General features: G+C 40.1%; 1 protein-coding gene across 6 annotated transcripts in view; it reads left to right on the top strand.

Moving 5' to 3' along the window:
• Positions 1-23,736, top strand: part of camta2 (calmodulin binding transcription activator 2) — a 284,292-nt gene that overhangs the window by 178,312 nt on the left and 82,244 nt on the right. For all 6 annotated transcript variants that reach the window (XM_028798155.2, XM_051924050.1, XM_051924051.1 and 3 more), the window contains exon 10: positions 15,797-15,923. In XM_028798155.2, the coding sequence (XP_028653988.1) occupies positions 15,797-15,923 (127 nt within the window). The remainder of the gene's footprint in view (positions 1-15,796; positions 15,924-23,736) is intronic.

Genomic DNA, 23,736 nt, shown 5'->3' on the forward strand with positions numbered 1-23,736 from the left:
ACCTATTTTTCCTCCTTCCTTGTGGCTTTCTTTTATGCATTGTATTTTCTACCTAGTACTCATTGGTTGTTAGCCTTCACACGCACGCACACACACACACACACACACACACACAATTTAAGACAATATCAAACAGGTTTGATTCTGTCATGCTGCCTTGTAGACCGACTGTTATGATTGATATGCTGAGGATTCTAAACTACACAACCGGTGGTCATGAGCTTGTGCCACAAATCATTGTGACTCACTAGGATTATGTAAATGATGGTTATGTCTGAAAATCTCTTTAAAAGTCATGCAGTGTGACACTTTATTTTTATAAAGAGGTTCTTGTTGGTGTAGTAATTAAAGACCACAGAAGATTGCGGTATATGTCTCACATTGTCTTTCTGTCACCTTCATCCCTAGAATGCTAGCCTCTTAGAAAACATATTTGTATTTGTAGTTTACAGAAAATAGTGGTGGGGCAAACAGATACAATGGGAAGTCATAGCCTTCTGATTCTTTTCTGCTTCTTCTGTACCAATGGCTTTCTTTATTTTTGTTTTTTTATTTTTTGACAGAGGTTTTTTGAAACCAATGTTCTTGAAATGTGCCTTAGTGACACATGGAGGGTATGTCTGATACTGTGATTATGGTGGCTACTCCTCTAATGAGAATTACTTCCTTTGAGTTGGGCCTTCATGACGTCTCCTAATCCCAAGGAGAACCTGTTGCTCAGCTATACAGAGTAGACACTGTTGCTTCTTAAAATGGAAAACTGTTATGGTTTCTCTCCCCACCTGAGAGATGGAACAGATTTAATGCTGCAAATGAAATCAGAATGGTTCTAGGCCACACCAGAAAATGCTAAAAGCCATGCCATAGGCATAAAATCAGCTTTTGTGCTGGAACATCACATTTTCTATAAGAAACATGATTGCTGGAACAGTAAAAGTAGAGAGTAGTCTTGTGTATCATGAAATTTAGAGATATGTGGATGTGGTCTTCTTGTAAGATAACACTGAACTGCTGATTCAGTGTAAATTTCAAGCAACAAATTTGTAAATTTGGCACCAATAGTGCAATATCTAGTACAGCTGTAAACTGCACTGGAAGAGAATTTTCTTATAGCTGCAAGATTTAGACAAGTGACATCCACTATGACAATGGAAAAAAAGAAATTACTTCAAGATGTTTCTATTGTATATTGAAGTATAATTACAAGCATTTCATATGTTTCAAAGGGTTTTATTGACAATTACATTAAGTTTATGCAAAGAGTCAATATTTGTAGTGTTGGCCCTGCTTTTTCAAGATCTCTGCAATTCGCCCTGGCATGCTGTCAGTCTACTTCTGGGCCATATCCTGACTGATGGCAGCCCATTTTTGTATAATCAATGCTTGGAGTTCATCAGAATTTATGGGGTTTTGTTTGTTTACCTGCCTCTTGAGGATTGACCACAAGTTCTCAATGGGATTAAGGTCTGGGGAGTTTCCTGGCCATGGACCCAAAAGTTTGATGTTTTGTTCCCTGAGCCACTTAGTTATCAGTTTTACCTTATGTCACGGTGTTCCATCATGCTGGAAAAGGCATTGTTCATTACCAAACTGTTCTTGGATGGCTGGAAGAAGTTGCTGTCAGAGGATGTTTTGGTACCATTGTTTATTCATGGTTGTGTTCTTAGGCAGAATTACGAGTTAGCCTTCTCCCTTGGCTGAGAAGCAACCCCACACATGAATGGTCTCAGGATGCTTTACTGTTGGCATGACACAGGACTAGTGGTAGCACTCACCTTTTCTTCTCCAGACAATCTTTTTCCGAATGACCCATACAATCAGAAAGGGAGTTCATCAGAGAAAATTATTTTACCTCAGTCCTCAGCAGTCTAATCCCTGTACCTTTTACAGAATATCAGTCTGTCCCTGATGTTTTTCTTGGAGAAAAGTGGGTTCTTTGCTGCCCTTCTTGACACCAGGCCATCCTCCAAAAGTCTTTGCCTCACTGTGCATGCAGATGCACTCACACCTGCCATTCCTGAGCAAGCTCTGCACTGGTGGTGCCCCAATCCCGCAGTTGAATCCACTTTAGGAGACAGTCCTGGCACTTGCTGGACTTTCTTGGGCGCCCTGCAGTCTTCTTCACAATAGCAGTGGAAATGGGTTTTTTGGGATGAAGTTCATTTTCATGACAGAGAGACTTTGCAATTAATTGCAGTTTATCTGATCACTCTTCATAACATTCTGGAGTATTTGCAAATTGCCATCATAGAAACTGAGGCAGCAAACTTTGTGAAAATTAATATTTGTGTCATTCTCAAACCTTTTGGCCATGACTGTATGTTGTATAAAAATAGAGTTGTGAGCAACACAGAGGACAGGCTGCCTAAAATAGTAATAGACTACAAATGAAATCAAATGTATGATGAAGTGGATGAAGTCATTGCAACATATAGCTTCCAGTAACAGACTGCACATTTTCCCTTGGGCCATTAATGTTCTCTCTCACAATGTGAGATAAGGAATGACTGGTGCAAGAATTGGATTAGTGGCATCCACTATAAGGGTCTATAAAAAGGAATTACTATATGACTTGCATAATGTATGTGAAATCTTCATTCATATATATCTCCAACATGTGTCTGTATGTCTGTCCGCTTTTCATGAGAAAACTACTTAACGGATTTAGATATATTTTTATAATTTGCTTGAACGTTACGGTTGATTTTGCGACTTCTCTCATTGTGCTAAGTATCATAGTTTGCTTGTGGCAGTGATTTATTCATGCTAAGTCAAGACAGAGGCTGAGGGCAGAGGGATGGGGAAGAGTGACATCAGGAGTGGGGTGCCAGGCGGGGCTCTCCTCACTCATGCGGTAGCCTCCGTTGGAATTGCTGTACCTCTTGCCACATGTTGAAGTGTACCTCCCCCCCACTACCTGTTTGTTCATTGATTTTTAAAGTTTCTCCTTTTTCACTGCTTCACATAGATTTAGCAAGGTGCTGGAAACATTCTTCAGGAGTTTTGGTCCACATTGACATGATAGCATCATGCAGTTGCTGCAGGTTTGCTACACATCCATGATGCAAATCTCATGTTCCACCACATCCCAAAATTACTCTTTTGGACTAAGATCTGGTTACTGTGGAGGCCATTTGAGTACAGTGAAGTCATTGTCATGTTCAAGAAACCGGTTTGAGATGATATGAGCTTTGTGACTTGGTGCATTATCCTGCTGGAGGTAGCCACAAGATAGGTACACTGTGGTCATAAAAGGATGGGCATGGTCGGCAACAATACTAAGGTAGGCTGTGGCATTTAAATGATGCTCAATTGTAACTAAGCGGCCCGCTAGTGTGCCAAGAAAATATCCTTCACACCATTCCACCACATCCACCACACTGAACTGATGATACAAGGCAGGATGGATCCATGCTTTCATGTTCTTGACACCAAATTCTAACCCTACCATCAGATTGTCACAGCAGAAAACAAGACTCATCAGACCAGGCAATAATTTTCCAATCTTCTATTGTCCAGTTTTGGTGAGCTTGTGCAAATTGTATACTCAGTTGCCTGTTCTTAGGTGACAAGTGTCACCCGATGTAGTCTCCTGCTGGTGTAGCCCATCTGTTTCAAGGTTCGACGTGTTGTACATAAAGAGATGTTCTTCTGCATACCTCGATTGTAACAAGTTGCGATTTGAGTTATTGTTGCCTTTCTATCAGCTCAAACTAGTCTGACCATTCTCCTCTGACCACCTTTTTTCATTTATTGGACCATTCTCTGTATACTCGAGAGACCATTGTGTGTGACAATCCCAGTAGATCAGCAGTTTCTGAAATACTCAGACCAGCCTGTCTAGCACCAATAAACATACCATGGTCAAAGTCACTTTAAACACCTTTTTTCCCATTCTGTTGCTCCGTTTGAAATCTGCAGGTTATCTTGACAGTGGCAATGCCAAAATTACATTGAGGTGCTTCCATGTGATTGGCTGATTAGATATTTGTGTTAACAAGCAGGTGTTCCTTATAAAGTGGCTAATGAGTGTGCATGTGCGTGTGTGTATATGTGTGTGTGTGTATATATATATGTATATATATATATATATATATATATATATATAAAAATGTTTTGTGACTTGTGATGACATGCATGCTGCTTTTCAAGAACTTGTGGATACTTTCCCTCCTGAGCTAGAGCTGTTCAGATAGGAGTGAGAGAATGCCACTATACAAGGTGAAGTTCTTCTTACAGTACAGATTTAAAAATTAGTGGAAAACTTGTAAACATGTTTAAAAGTAAAATATATCACAAATCATACAAATCTATGTGTGCAAAATGAAATGGTAAATCTGAGTTTATGTTGGCATGTTAATCTTTTAAAGTGAGCCCACCCCTTTAAGAATATTTCCCCTAAGTGATGTGTGTGGTTCAATCTGACTGGTCGATGCTGGGTCCTAGACTGTAAATACTGTGCCTACAAAAAGTGTCACCCCTTTTAAGTTTTCACATTTTTTTATTATACAGTATTGAATCACAGTGAATTTAATTTGTCATTTTTTATATTGATCAACAGAAAAAAAATCTTTAATGCCAAAGTGAAAACAGGTCTCTACCATGTGATCTAACTTAATTACACATGTAAATCAGAAAATAATTGATTGCATGAGAATTCACCACCCATCAAGTATGTATTTAGTTAATGCTCCTTTGGCAGCCTCAAGTGTGTTTGCACTGGTCTTTATTAGCTTTGCACATATGTACACTGCAATCTTCCACCATTCTTCTTTCTTCTTCTTCTTCTTTTGGCTGCTTCCGTTAGGGGTTGCCACAGCGGATCATCTTCTTCCATATCTTTCTGTCCTCTGCATCTTGCTCTGTTACACCCATCACCTGCATCTCCTCTCTCACCACATCCATAAACCTTCGCTTAGGCCTTCCTCTTTTCCTCTGGCTTGGCAGCTCTATCCTTAGCATCCTTCTCCCAATATACCCAGCATCTCTCCTCTGCACATGTCCAAACCAATGCAATCTCTCCTCTCTGACTTTGTCTCCCAACTGTCCAACTTGAGCTGACCCTCTAATGTACTCATTTCTAATCCTGTTCATCCTCGTCACACCCAATGCAAATCTTAGCATCTTTAACTCTGCTACCTCCATCTCTGTCTCCTGGTTTCTGGTCAGTGCCACCGTCTCCAACCCATATAACATAGCTAGTCTCACTGCCGTCCTGTAGACCTTCCCTTTCGCTCTTGCTGATACTCGTCTGTCACAAATCACTCCTGACATTCTTCTCCACCCATTCCACCCTGCCTGCACTCTCTTTTTCACCTCTCTTCCACAATCCCCATTACTCTGTACTGTTGATCCCAAGTATTTAAATTCATCCACCTTAGCCAACTCTACTCTCTGCATGCTCACCATTCCACTGACCTCCCTCCCATTTACACACATGTATTCTGTCTTGTTCCTACTGACCTTCATTCCTCTCTTCTCTAGAGCATATCTCCACCTCTCCAGGGTCTCATCAACCTGCTCCCTACTATTGCTACAGATCACAATGTCATCAGCAAACATCAAAGTCCATGGGGACTCCTGTCTAATCTCGTCTGTCAACCTGTCCATCACCATTGCAAATAAGAAAGGGCTCAGAGCCGATCCCTGATGTAATCCCACCTCCACCTTGAATGCATCCGTTACTCCTACCACAGACCTCACCACAGTCACACTTCCCTCATACATATCCTGTACAACTCTTACGTACTTCTCTACCACTCCCGACTTCCTCATACAATACCACAGCTCCTCTCGAGGCACCCTGCCAAATGCTTTCTCCAGGTCCACAAAGACGCAATGCAACTCCTTCTGGCCTTCTCTAAACTTCTCCATCAACATCCTCAGAGCAAACATCGCATCTGTGGTGCTGTTTCTTGGCATGAAACCATACTGCTGCTCACTAATCATCACCTCACTTCTTAACCTAACTTCCACTACTCTTTCCCATAACTTCATGCTGTGGCTCATCAATTTTATTCCCCTGTAGTTCCTGCAGTCCTGCACATCCCCCTTATTTTTAAATATCGGCACCAGTACACTTCTTCTCCACTCCTCAGACATCCTCTCACTTTCCAAGATTCCATTAAGCAATCTGGTTAAAAACTCCACTGCCATCTCTCCTAAACACCTCCATGCTTCCATAGGTATGTCATGTGGACCAACAGCCTTTCCATTTTTCATAGCTGTCCTTACTTCCTCCTTGCTAATCCGTTGCACTTCCTGATTCACTATCTCCACATCATCCAACCTCTTCTCTCTCTCGTTCTCTTCATTCATCAGCCTCTCAAAGTACTCTTTCCATCTGCTCAACACACTGCCCTAGCTTCTGAGTGCGTTTCCATCCTTATCCTTTATCATCCCTAACCTGCTGCACATCTTTCCCAGCTCAGTCCCTCTGTCTAAACAATCGGTCCTCCCTCCTTAGTGTCCAACCTCTCATACAACTCATCATATGCCTTTTCTTTAGCCTTCGCCACCTCTCTCTTCACCTTACGCCTTATCTCTCTGACTATCCCACTTCTTCTTTGCCGTCCTCTTCCTCTGTATACTCTCCTATATTTCCTCATTCCACCACCAGGTTTCCCTTTCGTCGTTCCTCTTTCCAGATGTCATGCCAAGCACCCTTCTTGCTGTCACCCTTACTACATCTGCTGTAGTTTCCCAGCTGTCTGGTAACTCTTCACTGCCACCCAGTGCCTGTCTCACCTCCTCCCTAAACTCAACCTTGCGGTCTTCCTTTTTCAACTTCCACCATTTGATGCTTAGCTCTGCCCTCACTCTCTTCCTCTTCTTGATCTCCAACGTCATCCTACAGACCACCATTCTATGCTGCTTGACTACATTTTCACCTGCCACCACTTTGCAGTCTTCAGTCTCCTTCAGATCAACTCTTCTGCATAGGATGTAATCTACCTGTGTGCATCTTCCTCCACTCTTGTACTTAACCCTGTGTTCCTCCCTCTTCTTAAAATATGTATTCACCACAGCCATGTCCAACCTTTTGGCAAAATCCACTATCCTCTGACCTTCTTCATTCCTCTCCTTGACACCATATCTACCCATCACCTCCTCGTCTCCACTGTTCCCTTCACCAACATGCCCATTGAAATCTGCTCCAATCACCACTTTCTGTCCCTTGGGTACACTGTTCATCACTTCATCCAACTCACTCCAAAAATCTTCTTTCTCACCCATTCCACACCCAACTTGCGGTGCATATGCACTAACAACATTCATTATCACACCTCCAATTTCCAGCTTCATAATCATTACTCTGCCTGACACTCTTTTCACCTCCAAAACACTCTTGACATACTGTTCCTTCAGAATAACTCCTACCCCATTTATCCTCCCATCCACACCATGATAGAACAATTTGAATCCACCTCCAATCCACCTGGCCTTACTCCCCTTCCATTTAGTCTCTATTTAGTCTCTTGCATGCACAATATATCAGCCTTCCTTCTCTCCATCATATCTACTAATTCTCTCCCCTTACCAGTCATACTGCCAACATTCAAAGTTCCTACCCTCAGTTCCACTCTCTTTACTTTCCTCCTCTCTTCCTGCCTCTGGACACGTCTCCCCCCTCTTCTTCTTCTCCGGCCAACAGTAGCACAATTTCCGCCAGCACGCTGTTGGCTAACAGTACTGGTGGCGGTCGTTGTTAACCCGGGGCTCAAGCGATCTGGTATGGAAATTTATATTGTTGTTCATTTTTCTTTGCAAAACTGCATAATCTCCTTCATGTTGCTTGGAGATTGTGATTGAACAGCCTTTTTCAAGTCCAGACACAAGTTCTCAATTGAATCAAGATCTGGACTTTGATTGTGCCACTCCAGTACTTTAAGACTGTTGTTTTTAAGCCATTTCTGCATCTGGAAAGTATTCACAGCGCATCACTTTTTCCACATTTTGTTATATTACAGCCTTATTCCAGAAGGGATTAAATTCATTTTTTTCCTCAGAATTCTACACACAACACCCCATAATGACAACATGAAAAAAGTTTACTTGAGGTTTTTGCAAATTTATTAAAAATAAAAAAACTGAGAAATCACATGTACATAAGTATTTAATCCATTTTGGAATAAGGCTGTAACATAACAAAATGTGGAAAAAGTGATGCGCTGTGAATACTTTCCGGATGCACTGTATGTCTTGAGTTTGTTGTTTTGCTGGAAAACAAATCTTCAAATGGGTAGGTTGTTTGCAGACTGCATCAGGTGTTCAGCTTGTATTTCCTTGTATTTTGCTGCATTTACAGTGGCATGCAAATGTTTGGGCACCCTTGCTTAAAATGTCTGTTACTGTCAATAGTTTTAAAGTTAAAGATGATACATTTCTTAATATTTTAATCAAGATTACATTTTTATTTTCATCATTCACCAGTGTATCCATCCATCCATCCTGTTACGCTTATCCGAGGTCGGGTCGCGGGGGCAGCAGCTTGAGCAGAGATGCCCAGACTTCCCTCTGCCCGGCCACTTCTTCTAGGTCTTCCGGGGGAATCCCAAGGCGTTCCCAGGCCAGCTGGGAGACATAGTCCCTCCAGCGTGTCCTGGGTCTTCCCCGGGGCCTCCTCCTGGTTGGACGTGCCCGGAACACCTCACCAGGGAGGCGTCCAGGAGGCATCCTGATCAGATGCCTGAGCTGCCTCATCTGACTCCTCTCGATGCGGAGGAGCAGCGGCTCTACTCTGAGCCCCTCCCGGATGATTGAGCTTCTCACCCAATCTTTAAGGGAGAGCCCAGACACCCTGCGGAGAAAACTCATTTCAGCCGCTTGTATTCGCGATCTCGTTCTTTCGGTCACTACCCATAGCTCATGACCATAGGTGAGGGTAGGAACATAGATCGACTGGTAAATTGAGAGCTTTGCCTTATGGCTCAGCTCCTTTTTCACCACGACAGACCGATGCAGAGCCCGCATCACTGCGGACGCCGCACCGATCCGCCTGTCAATCTCACGCTCCATTCTTCCCTCACTCGTGAACAAGACCCCGAGATACTTGAACTCCTCCACTTGGGGCAGGATCTCGCTCCCAACCCTGAGAGGGCACTCCACCCTTTTCCGGCTGAGGACCATGGTCTCGGATTTGGAGGTGCTGATTCCCATCCCAGCCGCTTCACATTCAGCTGCGAACCGATCCAGAGAGAGCTGAAGATCACGGCCTGATGAAGCAAACAGGACAACATCATCTGCAAAAAGCAGTGACCCAATCCTGAGTCCACCAAACCGGACCCCTTTAACACCCTGGCTGCGCCTAGAAATTCTGTCCATAAAAGTTATGAACAGAATCGGTGACAAAGGGCAGCCCTGGCGGAGTCCAACTCTCACTCGAAAACGGGTTTGACTTACTGCCGGCAATCTGACACCGATCGTACAGGGACCGAACAGCTCTTATCAGGAGGTCCAGTACCCCATACTCTCAGAGCACCCCCCATAGGATTCCCCGAGGGACACGGATGAACGCCTTTTCCAAGTCCACAAAACACATATAGACTGGTTGGGCGAACTCCCATGCACCCTCCAGGACCCTGCTAAGGGTGTAGAGCTGGTCCACTGTTCCACGACCAGGACGAAAACCACACTGTTCCTCCTGAATCCGAGGTTCGACTATCCGACGGACCCTCCTCTCCAGAACCCCCGAATGGACTTTTCCAGGGAGGCTGATTAGTGTGATCCCTCTGTAGTTGGAACACACCCTCCGGTCCCCCTTCTTAAAGAGGGGGACCACCACCCCAGTCTGCCAGTCCAGAGGCACTGTCCCTGATGTCCAAGCGATGTTGCAGAGACGTGTCAACCAAGACAGCCCTACAACATCCAGAGCCTTGAGGAACTCCGGGTGTATCTCATCCACCCCCGGGGCCCTGCCACCAAGGAGTTTTTTTGACCACCTCGGTGACCTCAGTCCCAGAGATGGGGGAGCCCACCTCCGAGTCCCCAGGCTCTGCTTCCTCATTGGAAGGCATGTTAGTGGGATTGAGGAGGTCTTCGAAGTACTCCCCCCACCGACCCACAACGTCCCGAGTCGAGGTCAGCGGCGCACCATCCCCACCATATACAGTGTTGACACTGCACTGCTTCCCCCTCCTGAGATGCCGGACGGTGGACCAGAATCTCCTCGAAGCCGTCCGAAAGTCGTTCTCCATGGCCTCCCCCAAACTCCTCCCATGCCTGGGTTTTTGCCTCAGCAACCACCGAAGCCGCATTCCGCTTGGCCTGCCGGTACCTATCAGCTGCCTCCAGAGTCCCACAGGACAAAAGGGACGGGTAGGACTCCTTCTTCAGCTTGACGGCACGACAGGCACCGACTAACTTACGGCCACAGCTCCGGTCAGCCGCCTCAACAATAGAGGCACGGAACATGGCCCATTGCAATGTCCGATCCTCGGCTACAGAAGCTGGCTCACCTGATATAATACCAAAAAAATGAAAAAGGCATAAAGGAAATGTTTGGGCACTTGACATGGTCAGTACTTAGTTACACCCTATTTGGCAAGCATCATAACTTTTAAACACTTTTTGTAGTCAGCTAAATGTCTTCCGGTCTTCCTTATGTCCTTCCATAAGGCTTATAATTCTGTAAGATTCTTGGGCTGTCTTGCCTGTGCTGCTCTTTTGAGGTCTTTCCAAAGAATTTCAATGATGTTTAGGTTGGTGGACTGTGACCGCCATGGCAAAACCATCAGCTTGTGTATCTTGAGGTGTTACATTATGGATTTTGAGGTGTGTTTTGGACCATTATCTTTTTGTGGGACTCACTCTCTTTTTAACTTCAACTTTTTTTACGGATGGTGTAATGTTTGCTTCCAGAATTTGCTGGTATTTATTTGAATCCAGTCTTACATGTATCAATGACACGTTCCCTGTGCCACTGGGCTGTAAGCCCAAAGCATGATCGATTCTCCCCCATGCTTATTAGTTGGAGACATTTTCTTAGAATTCGATACTCTTTCTTCAACATACAGAACCTTTGCCAAGGACTTGTTTCCAAAATGCCTGAGGCTTGTTTAGATGTTTATTTGCAAACTTCAGTTGCTGAATTTTGTGGCTAGGATGCAGAAAATGTTTTCTTCTGCTTCTTCTACAATGAAGGTCATATTTGTTCAGGTGCTGCTGCACAGTAGAACAGTGCACCACCACTCCAGAGTCTGCTAAATCTTCCTGACGGTCTTTTGCAGTCAAATGGGGGCTTTTATTTGCCTTTCCAGCAATCCAATGAGCAGTTTTTTCAGAAAGCTTTCTTGGTTTTCCAGAGCTCACCTTGACCTCCACCATTCCTGTTAACTACTATTTCTTAAAACCTTTAGAAAAGGAAGATGCAGCTGTCTGAAAATGCTTTGCTGTCTGCTTGTAGCCTTCTTCTGCTTTGTGAGCATGAATTATTTTGTTTTTCAGAGTGTGAGACAGCTGCTCAGAGGAGCCCATGATTACTGATTGTTGGGAGAAGGTTTGAGGAGTCTGAGAATTTATACAGCTTTGCAATTTGCATTGCCTGGGGTTTACTAACGATGACTGTGAACATGCCATAGCCCTGACAAGCTAGTTAGGGCCTGAGACGTTGGGAAAATTTATCTGAGACCTCAAATATTTTGGACTACTCAAACGTTTGCATGGCCCTCCTTTCTTTTTTTTCACTGTGCAATTGTACAAAACAAAAACGATACACTAATCTTGCATAAAATGCATGAAAGACACGTGCCATCTTTAACTTTATGCCTTTTGGTGAACAGTTATCTTCTGCTCACTTAACTGTTCACAGAAACAGACATGTTAAGCAAGGGTGCCCAAACTTTTGCATGTGATTGTGTATTACCCTGTACTACAGCTGGGCTATATGGCCATATATATTATTACAATAATTTTTACTCTATTGGTCAGTCTCAATATTTATTATGATATAGAACTTAATGTTGCTGTTCGTATGTGTCTTGCTAAAGGCTAAGATAATTTAAAGAGAATTAACATTTTATTCAAACATGTTCAAACATGAAAATCATATCACCCCCCCCAAAAAATGGTACAGTTAAACAGTCAAGCAAAGAGTTTAGCTTGATCAGCTGGTCATATGTGTATTATCAAAGCTTTAATGCAAAGAATATGATGAATGGTACTTCTCTTATGAATAAGCTAGTTCCAAAGCTGGTTGTCTGCAGTGGCATTCAGCTCTTAAAACAGAAGGATGGAATGGAAATAAAGCCCATCCCCAACTGACAGCTTCAGAGTTCTTTTCACACTGCTTCAGCAGGCACCACATAAGGCTTGCTCCTCATTATATATGCCGTATACAGTATGATTACATTAGGAGCAGAGCATGTCTTGTCTGGGGCTCGGGGAATAATATACCTTCTTATCCTGCAATGTTGGCCAGGCTTCTTTGGTTGAGAAGAACAAGAAAGCTGTTTGAAATGAACGGTTGGAGAACTATCAGAGCGCACTTGGATGAAGTAACTCATCTATAGTCAGGTCACTTCAGAGACCTGTACACATAGCCAGCCTGTGGCTTAGGTGACCTAGGCAATTATCTAGGGCCCCAACATGCTACACCGGCTGCATTCTAAGTTTTTTATATTCTAAACACCACTTGCTTACATTTGGGAAGTAAGATGGCACAAATGGGAGGGAGAATAAAATTGGTTATATTTACATGGGAGGCATTTGATTGGCTCAGTCTTATAGAATTACATTTTGTAGGTATGTTATCTGTTAAGTATGGGTCAGCAGGAGCTTTCAACTGTATTACGTGATTGAGAGCTAGTGGCATGTGCTTAGCTATCTGAGACAAGATGCTGTGATAAAATATAAATCACACACACTTAGGATGGCAGGGCCAGATTAACAATATCTATCTATAGTTGCTAACTATTAGATTATATTGTTAGGTAATCCACACATGGGATTTCTTTACACCACGGAATACTCTGTGGGAAAAGCAGCTTCTTGTTTTGCATGACAGAGAACTGATTTGCAAATTATTTAACTAAAAAATCAATTGGAAATCTCCACAAGGGATGACTCGTCACATGTGAGAAACAAAACAAGCCTAGGACGGTTAATACTTGTTTCTTATTGAAAATAAAAATCATCGTTCCCCCACTGTTATTTTTGTGAAGTTTGTTGCATTCTCTGTAGCAGCATGCTTTTCGAATTTGTTATTTGATGTGTTTGATCATCATTATTTACTACAGTATATGAAGAGAAGGGCATTTATGAAACAGCACATAGAACATGTTGAGAGTGACAAAGCACCTGCAAAACATTTCAAAATGTGCTCATTAATTGCACAACAGAGAAAGTAACATGTATTATTCCATTATATTGGATTGCACACCTGATGTTAGCTATGAGGAGCAAACAATACCAATTATAGGTATTGTTACACTGTAGGAAGTACCCAGGTTTAAAGAGCAATTTTTGTGATTCTTCTAGCAAAAGAGACAACAGGAGAAATTTTGTCTCCTTTTGACCTGGACAGAGAAGAAAAAAGAAAGGCAAGGCATGAAGGACATGTAGGGAAGAGCAGTGAGTGGTGCAAAGAAAGAAAAAGAAAACGTTTAAGGAAAGGTCCCAGTGGAGGCCACAGGGAAGGGGTATGATACCTGCAAATGTAAAAACAAAGTACTGAAAAAAATTCAAAAAGTCTGTACAACTTGCTGTAAGCTCTCCTGCTGTGCTCCATGTCCAAGTAAGGGAAGAGAACACACATCAAACATATGTGCAACAAATCTTAAACTATATGAAATAATAATAGCCAAAGATGTATTACTATTTACAAGGTATTTATCTTTTTGATAGAAGGAAAAAGTGTGAAGGATCTGTATAGGTACTGTAGATTAGACATAGTTGGCATGTCTTTTTGTAGGTTGAACACAGCTGGCACATCTTTTTTGTTTCCTGTCTATCTGAGCAGATCCTTCTTATTTTTGTCTTCCATCAGAAAGATAGAAATGCCTTAGAAATAGTAAAAATAAAATTTAAATATTTTAGATCTTTTTTATTATTATTATTATTTTTCTGTCCTTGAAAGGTATGAGAATGCGGGCTTCTGAGGTTTATTTTGACTAAGTGCTGAACAGTATTTCTAATTGTGTATGCATTTGTCCCTTTAAATTGATCCGATGCACGGTGAGTTGGCTACCGCTCTGGGACTCAAACATCAGTTCATACTACGCTGTACTGGCAATTCTTTGTTTGAGCTTTGGAGTACCAGCAGATAATGTATGTGTACTGGTGCATACCTGCACATCCAGACTTCAAGAGATGTGATGCAAGAGATTAACATTATATACTCCTGGGGCTGTGCCTGTCAGTCCCTGATTTGTTCTAGATTGTAAGGAGCATAACATGCTTAATCTAGTAGTGAAGATTCAATGTACAATGAATCTATGTAGAACAACAAAGTATTTTCATAAAATTCTCATTATGGTCAACTAATGTGCCCCTCAAATGATCGAGTTGACGTAGTGACGTCACACATGTGCAAAGCTGAGTGGCCAGCGACTTGATTGTAAGCGGAGTATGCTTACAGTACGCAGCTCTGAAGTTCTGTACATGTCTGCTACAGGTCTGTGATGTCATGATGACCTCGCAAAGGCACTGGGAAATAAAATGTTTATTTAAGCTCACACCATGGTGAATTTCCAGGAAAACATTCAGTGAAAAATGTCAGTGGCAAACACAGTATGTTCGCTGCAAAAGCACTTTGGCAAATTTGCATATCAGTACTTCTCTTATGAATAAATAAAAAGTATTTTAAATACATTTTAATAGTATCTACCAATACAGTCAGAATTTTTCATCACACCATATGCCCATACTTTGTAAACCTTATTGGACATACTCAGTACTGTATATCTATTTTAATCACTGCCTGAAAAGAGGGCATCCATCCAGCCAGGCATTTGAACTTATACACTGTAAATCTATAAATATACAAACAATCTTGTAAATATGTGCAGTGCACAAATAGAAGCATATTACCTTTTGTTTAGTAATGTAGTAATATTTTTCCAAAATAAAAGTATATTTTTATAAATTTAACAAAAAGAAAATCACAGAAATGTGTGTTGCTAAACAAGAAAGAGTTGATTTTCTAGCTTTTCTACTAAACCCAGGAATTGTGTACAATATATATTTTACAAATATATTGAAATACGGAGCCTATCAAATCCTTGACACCTTATAAATCCTTGAGATTTATAAGAATTCAGAGTAAATGGATGAGAGTTTATTTTGTAAAATATCAGTAATGCAGTCTTCATGCTTTGTTATTTATCTTTTTTTTTGGTCTCTATATATTGGTTCAATGCTTATTGCTATTGAAATAAACTGTGTTGCCTTGCTTCCTGAAACAAGTGTAATTGCACCACTTTTAATGCAGGTACAAAACAATGGGCTTGGTAAAGGTATGACTACTGTAACAGAGGTCTGACCAAAAACACAATAGAAAGCAAAGGATAGTATTGTCAGACTCATGATCATTCTTAAATGCTGTGCTAAAATAGAGTACATAATACAATGCAGAATTATTTGCATATTAACTACATCACTGATTTATTTTAATTGTTTTGTTTTTTCTTTTTTGCAATATACAATATATTTGCTACATAGTTTACTTTTCTGCTTATTTTGTGGGTGGGTTCATTTTCTTTTGAATGTATTAGTTATAATCCTGTTTTCTTAAGCTTTGAGAATGTCTGGTTCATACTGCAGTGCCTGCTTTGATATATGCATTGTTTGTGTTTTGCAGGGAGGAGTAAAAGTGCTAATTACAGGTCCCTGGATTGATGGCAGTGATCTTTACTCTTGTATCTTTGATCAGATCACTGTCCCTGCATCCCTGATTCAGTCAGGTGTGCTTCGATGTTATTGCCCAGGTATGCCTTTCTTGAAATTGATCCACTATGTATTGCTTTATATTCAAATTGAATGGAATGGATACTAGAAAGACCAGTCAACCAGTTTATTTTATAGGTAACCTTTCATAGTAAGTGCTATCAAAAAGTAATAACATTGTGGAACTACAAAAAAAATGTATTCAGTGTACAGGAATAAATGTAGTATATACGCAAACTGGGATCCTAATTCTGACTTGATAAATCATCTCACTATGTGTAACACTATTCAGTAGTGCTGACATTATGCTCTGGAACAGGGTGATTTGTGACCCACAAATGTACCCTTATATACTGTATATATCTTTAAAAACACTCTGCAAATGGACTGACATGCTTATATTTGTTTTCAAATTAAAAAGAGAAACACATGTCCCTTCATGTTTTTGTTTTAGCTCCATTTTATATTCTCCATTAAAACCGCCACCATTTATGTTTGAAAACTGCCAAAGAGGTCCACCATTTTTCAGTTATGTCCCCAGGCAAGTTTTACATGTTTAAGCTGTGCCTCTGTTGTTAAATGTAACGTGAAAATAAACAATATGAAAACATTATATATTAAATTAAAAAGCAGTTTCCAGGAATCAGATCCCACAATTGGTTACTCTTTGTGTAAAATTTGCACATTCTCTTTCTGCTTTTGTGTATTTTGTGCCTCTTAAATTCTTCTACCTCTACAATGGCACACAGTTTTGATTTATTCACAGTTCTAAATTGACCACATGTGTTTAATAGTGTGCTGTACAAATGACTGGTGCACCTTCCAAATCTAGTTTCTTTCAGGATATGCTCTAGCTCCCTGCAACTCTGAACTGTATCCTCACTACAGGTTCACAACCAAACAGTATTCTGGGCAGGACTGAATGTTCCAGCATACTGTGTCAAGAAATACTGTGCCTGAGATTTTAGGGCTTATGACTTTAAAGCTAGGGTGCTATGTGCTGTAGACGTTTATACCAGAAATAACAATATAATTATTTATTTCTTGCTCCCTGCCACTAGTTTAGTTTTAAAGCTATTTAATGCTACATACACACATTCATGTCTTGAAATAAAACCTAATTTTGGTTTCCAGCTGACTGGGAACAAAGTTCTAGATATAAATGTTTCATCTAAGAAACAAGAAAATACTATGCTTTAATGAATGGTCTACTACTGTCTGTTAAAACTGTACTTTCGCTTTCATCTCTTGGACTCATCTGCAAAAAAGTGACTACCATTTTTTAAATTAGTTACTCAGTAAGATCACAAAGACACATTTCTTTTATTAGTGAAGTACCTTGTGGGAAAAAATCAAATGCTTCACTGTCCTTTTAGGTAAGAGAATATCAAGCTATTTTTTTGGAAAAATAAAAAAGTAACTTTGGGGAGATTCAAAATTCACGTGTAGGATTCTTTCTGTAGCTATTTTATTAGATAAGCAACAAATACTGTGATACATTTAATATTAAAATAGAGATTATATTATAGCATCTTTCCACAGATAAATTAAGACAGCAATTTCTTTGTGGGAATAATAGTAGCTAAAGGGAGCTGGTTTAAATGTGATAGTGAGATGCATATTGCAGGAGGAAAAGTGCACTTTTCAACATACTGCTAATTTTTTATCAGCTCATAAGCACTACAATACATATTCAAATGTTGGGACTGGTGGAATTTTGTGTTCATAGATCTTACTTCTGAACATCTTGAAATCACAGGGTTTTTTTTGTGCCTCCTGACCTGTTTGATCAACTGTTTAATTGATCTTGATATGTAGTAATGCACAATGTCAAAACTTTTTAGGGTTGTCTCGTAGTTTTGTGCAGGAAATTAAAACCTTATTATAAAAAGTAAACTTATAGTTGTCTTCAGCAAAAATAATGCAAAGGACTTGAAGTTGTGCATACCACATCAACCGGCCCCAGGGGTCCTTTTCACAAAACTTTGAAATAATTGGGATTGTTAGTATAGGAATGTGGAGTGTAGTTTTATGCTATTTCGAGGATGCTGAGTATTAATATAATATTATTGATATTTGATTCTTTTCCTGTGGTCCTAGCCTTCTAAGAGCCACTGCCAGAAGGTTAAAAATGACAAAGAAACATGTGGGGCATCATTTTAGACTGTTTCAAGGCCAGTGACTATGAATATAATTTTAGATTTTTTAGTGGGGATCTAGTCCTCTATGGACTTCTATCAGAGGATGAAAAAATTACACATACATTTCTGTAATAATCAAGAGTATTTAGACTTTAAACATTTAAATTAAAGCACATATTTTAATATTTCAAATATTCGGTACAACCATTCTTGTTTACTATGTACTTCTACCTCATAAAGTAATTTGTTACATTTTTTATGAACACCCCAGATTAAGGCGGCTTATCCATCCATCCATCCATCCATCCTCTTCTACTATCCGAGATCAGGTCGCGGGGGCAGCAGCTTGAGCAGAGATGCCCAGACTTCCCTCTCCCCGGCCACTTCTTCTAGCTCTTCCGGGAGAATCCCAAGGTGTTCCCAGGCCAGCCGAGAGACATAGTCCCTCCAGCGTGTCCTGGGTCTTCCCTGGGGATTCCTCCCGGTTAGACGTGCCCAGAACACCTCACCAGGGAGGCATCCTGGAGGCATCCTGATCAGATGCCTGAGCCACCTCATCTGACTCCTCTCGATGCGGAGGAGCAGCGGCTCTACTCTGAGCCCCTCCCGGATGACTGAGCTTCTCACCCTATCTTTAAGGGAGAGCCCAGACACCCTGCGGAGGAAACTCATTTCAGCCGCTTCTATTCGCAATCTCGTTCTTTCGGCCACTACCCATAGCTCGTGACCATAGGTGAGGGTAGGAACGTAGATCGACTGGTAAATTGAGAGCTTTGCCTTGCGGCTCAGCTCCTTTTTCACCATGACAGACCGATGCAGAGCCCGCATCACTGCGGATGCCACACCGATCCGCCTGTTGATCTCCCGCTCTATTCTTCCCTCACTCATGAACAAGATCCCGACATACTTGAACTCCTCCACTTGGGGCAGGATTTAGCGCCTAACCCTGAGAGGGCATTCCACCCTTTTTTGGCTGAGGACCATGGTCTCGGATTTGGAGGTGCTGATTCCCATCCCAGTCGCTTCACACTCAGCTGCGAACCGATCCAGAGAGACCTGAGGATCACGGCCTGATGAAGCAAACAGGACAACGTCATCTGCAAAAAGCAGTGACCCAATCCTGAGTCCACCAAACCGGACCCCCTCAACGCCCTGGCTGCGCCTAGAAATTCTGTTCATAAAAGTTCTGAACAGAATCGGTGACAAAGGGCAGCCCTGACGGAGTCCAACTCTCAGTGGAATTGGGTTCGACTTACTGCCGGTAATGCGTACCAAGATCTGACACCGATCGTACAGGGACCGAACAGCCCTTATCACGGGATCCGGTACCCCATACTCTCGGAGTACCCCCCACAGGATTTCCCGAGGGACAGGGTCAAACGCCTTTTCCAAGTCCACAAAACACATGTAGACTGGTTGGGCAAACTCCCATGCACCCTTCAGGACCCTGCTAAGGGTGTAGAGCTGGTCCACTGTTCCACGACCAGGACGAAAACCACAATGTTCCTCCTGAAACATAAGGCGGCTTATGCTAATTCAGATTCACTGCCCTTTTATCTATAACACCATATAGCTCTGCTATTTTATGCTGAGTATGACGTAAAATACATTTTAAAGAACACCGGTTTACATTTCAGCTTTTTGTTAATCCATGTTTACTTATTGTAGATGGTGTTCCATAAGGTATTAAACTGATAGAAGTGCAATACGTCAGCACTCTCAAGGTCAAATTGTTCTTTCTGATCTTTTTTTTAGATTACCCTGTTATTCACATCTTAGTCTTGCGGATTTTTGAGACTTCATATGTCTGAGAGGACACGATAGTAAAAGCCACTTTAAAGTTGAACTCAACAAATCAAAATACAGATTATGTTTTAGTTACAAACTACTTTATAGCATTGGATATCATATGCTTTGGGTTGACTTTTATACCATATCAATAATATAGAGTAGGCCATGCCATATCTTTCAGATCAGTACCATATCCCGTAATAAACATTGCAGTCTGGGTGTTATAAATATGATACTTAACCTATTTTAATTGTTTCTACTGTACATCATTTTCATTTTTTTCCTTAATGTTAATTGACAAAATTAGAAAAATACAGATTTGGTCATTTTTAAATTTTTGTGTAAACTCCATACTTTAATACTATGCATTCAAGTAATCCTACAGATTTAGTATTGAACAATTAAAGAATACAAAGAAAACAAAGTGTATTTGAGTAAAGAAACTAAAATGCAGTCAACTTAGAAGGTTTTTAGAAATTGACTTGTTGATACTGTTTATAGCAGTAAATTAATAAAGTGAAAGTGAGTTCTTTCTATTGTGAAAACTAACCCTTTTCAGACTCTCAGTTTTTAAGTCCTAGATGGTGATGTCTTGAAGTGATGGGTAAACTAGCACACTGCTGGCAATGGCTATTGCATAAGGTTTGCAACATAATGTTACCGTTTGGTGAGAGATGTTATATTAATGAAATGGGGAGTTTTTTTCACGGTGTCAGGCAGAAGTCATGCTATTGGCAAAGCAAATGGATAACACCTTTTCAAATACACTGTTTGTCAATGTGCAGAAAGGCGACATGCCTCCAAAAAAACAAAGCTTAGATGTGGTGTGGTCAGATGCATCAGTTTGCAAGGGAGATACTTTTATTCAGTCTTTTTATGTGGAAAAAGCATGTGGGGTGGCAAGAGCCCAGCCAGTTTCAGTTACAAAGAACTTCCTGGCAGAAACTGACTTTGTGTTGTATTTAAAATTTAAAGCAGCTGCCATTGGTTCAGCATAAACATATTATGTAATTCAAGCCCAATTCCATTCAAAACGGAAAAATTATTTATGTTATTTATGACTTTGCATGAGTGTGGCTTTTATTGAAATACTCTCGTGGTTTATGCCAGTAATCTCTATAGACCATACATAAAAGTTTGTAACAACTTTTATTTGCTAATATACAGGCAATATCAAAGTGGAAATTTATTGTTGCAAATTTCAAAAGTTTAACTGCTATAAGTGAATTGAAGCTAAAAGTGAAACTATTTTTAAAAACTTATACAGGTAGCATTCCAGTTGTAACAAAATTCATGGGACCATAAAAATATTTTATCTTAACGAGTATGAGGAAATACATATACTATTGTGACCAGGGTCGCCATCAAGTCGCCTGCTGTAACGTCACCAGCCCAATGTGCTTGTCACACAGTGTTTAGAACATTTAACATCCAAACTGGACTCACCGTACTGTCTCTTGTGCAACTAATTCTGCAACTCAAGCTTGACAATACATGTATAATAAATCAGCGCTTCTTAAACTGCAAAAAATATTTTATATGAAAATGAGTCATTAGATGTAATTTTTTAAAAATAGAAATACAGGTATGAATCCATAATGAAACTGAACGGATAGATGTAATGTTTTTATAGAAATACGGGTATGAATACAGAATGAAAATAAGATGTTAGATCGAAATACAATTTTTTGTTCAGGTCCTAATGTCTGATCTTTAACTTTGTCTTCTATTTTTTTTGATCCTTCAGAATAGTTGACAGCATTGAAGGCGCCATTCAGAATGCTTTCGCCATGTCATTTTTTCTGCATTCCAGAATGAACTTTTTCCAGGATTGTTAATTTTTCTTTCAGCATAAACTGATGCCATTTCTCACTTTTTTTTTGTTTATCCCAAAGAAAACTTTGAGAAGCACCATGAAACTCAAAACAGTACAGTATCAGCACGACACGCTTACCTACTCAAACACTTGGTTAAGCACTGACTCAGAATTCAGCTATGTGTATAATTTCTCGCCTATACTCACACCAAGACACTTCCTGTCTTACCAAGACTTCCCAAGACAGGAAACTTTGCAACAGACGGTCACTTTCTTTTGGTCTTATAAGAACAAGACAGCCTGTTGCAGGTTTCGTGAGACTTGGTGAAAGTGTAGGCATGACATTAAGTATTTTTTGCATTGCATTATTGTCTTTGGTGGTCATTTTTGGTCAAAAAACGTTTGTTATACTGAAATTTACATTTTGTTCAAACAAAATCTGTTTAACATGATGTTGTACGAATGTTTGTCCATGCCAGCAAAACATAATCATTATCAGGATTTGACCGGTGTAAACTTTCTGATGTTAACAGGAACGTAGGAAGGATATTGTGTAAAGAATGGGCATATTGGTGAATGGTGATTTTTTTTTTAAATTGCATTTTGGCTTGACAGCAAGTGTACCCAACAGTGAGAACTTGCTTTCATGGATATTGAATTCTTTGTTTCATAAAGAAACAAAGTGTTTTAAAGTCTTTTAAAGTCCCAACACACATTTTCTATTGTACGTACTGTCCTTTCAAATATGAAATAAGGTTACTTTTTCCTTTATCTTCTGTCATTTTGCTTTTTCTAAACAAACTGCTCATGTACATTTACTGTCTAATTTATTTTTCCAGTCAGTATATTTTTTAATGAAATACTTCACTGTAGCTGCTTTATCCAATCTTTGTTTTCTTTAGAAGATATTTTAATCCTATTGCAGCATTAATCTTTTTTTATGTATTTTATTATTTATTGGTCCATTTTGAAATCTAATTTTATGAAAGTTAAAGCTGCAAGAAATCTTAGCATTATAAACACATTCACAGAATTGTACTTAATAGAGTAATTTAGAGTTGCTAATCAATCTAACAGCATGTCTTTATAATGAAACTACCATGAATCTAAAGAAACATAAAAATTACACAAAAAGGTAGACAATCCCCAAAATAAATTCTTCTTCTTCTTCTTTCGGTTGCTCCTGTCCACTGTTGCTACAGCGGATCATCTACTTCCATATCTTTCTGTCCTCTGCATCTTGTTCTGTTACACCCATCACCGGCATGTCCTCTCTCACCACATCCATAAACCTTCTCTTAAGCCTTCTTCTTTTCCTCGTGCCTAGCATCCTTTTCCCAATATACCCAGCATCTCTCATCTGCACATGTCCAAACCAATGCAATCTCGCCTCTCATCCAACCTGAGCTGACTCTTTAATGTACTCATTAAACAGGTGTCAAAGAGTGGAAGCTAAGTGTCTGTCTTTAATAAATCCGATTTGGTATTGTGATTTTATTGAAGGAAGCACTTTCTCAATCCTTCTGCCTAAAACTTTGTCTTAACATCACATTCAGAAGTGAGAATGGTCTGTATGATGCACATTGTAATAGGTCCTTATTTTTCTTTGCTTTTCTGATCTTGCGCTTGTAGCAGTGGCACTTCTCATTTTAACAGAAAATGAATAATTACAAATTTTTCTTTTTTAAAATTCTGTTATATGTTGATCAGGTGAATGTTGTATCACTATATATCGTGAATGCTCTTCCATGTTAATTTCCATATATTTGAGTATTTAATTCACTTGTTTAGGAGAATGATTTATGTAGGATCAACTATATTAGTTGTTTTGAAAATTCTGAAAATATATGTTATTTGCTGCTCTTTAAACTGTTGCAACTGCTGCATTCATTTATCAAAATTGACTGTATGGTGTAAACTATAATCATATTATATTTATACAGTCTATAGATTAACTATCTTGCAATATAATGATTTTATGATAAGACAAGCTTGAAATCAACCATATTAGTAATATTTATAATAAAGAAAATGTATGTGTACTCTTGCTCAAGTCTGTAGTGATAATTAGCTCAATAACTGGTGTTAGGGACAACTGCAATTTAA

This window comes from Erpetoichthys calabaricus, chromosome 3 (genome assembly GCF_900747795.2).
Source record: "Erpetoichthys calabaricus chromosome 3, fErpCal1.3, whole genome shotgun sequence".
NCBI lineage: Eukaryota > Metazoa > Chordata > Cladistia > Polypteriformes > Polypteridae > Erpetoichthys > Erpetoichthys calabaricus.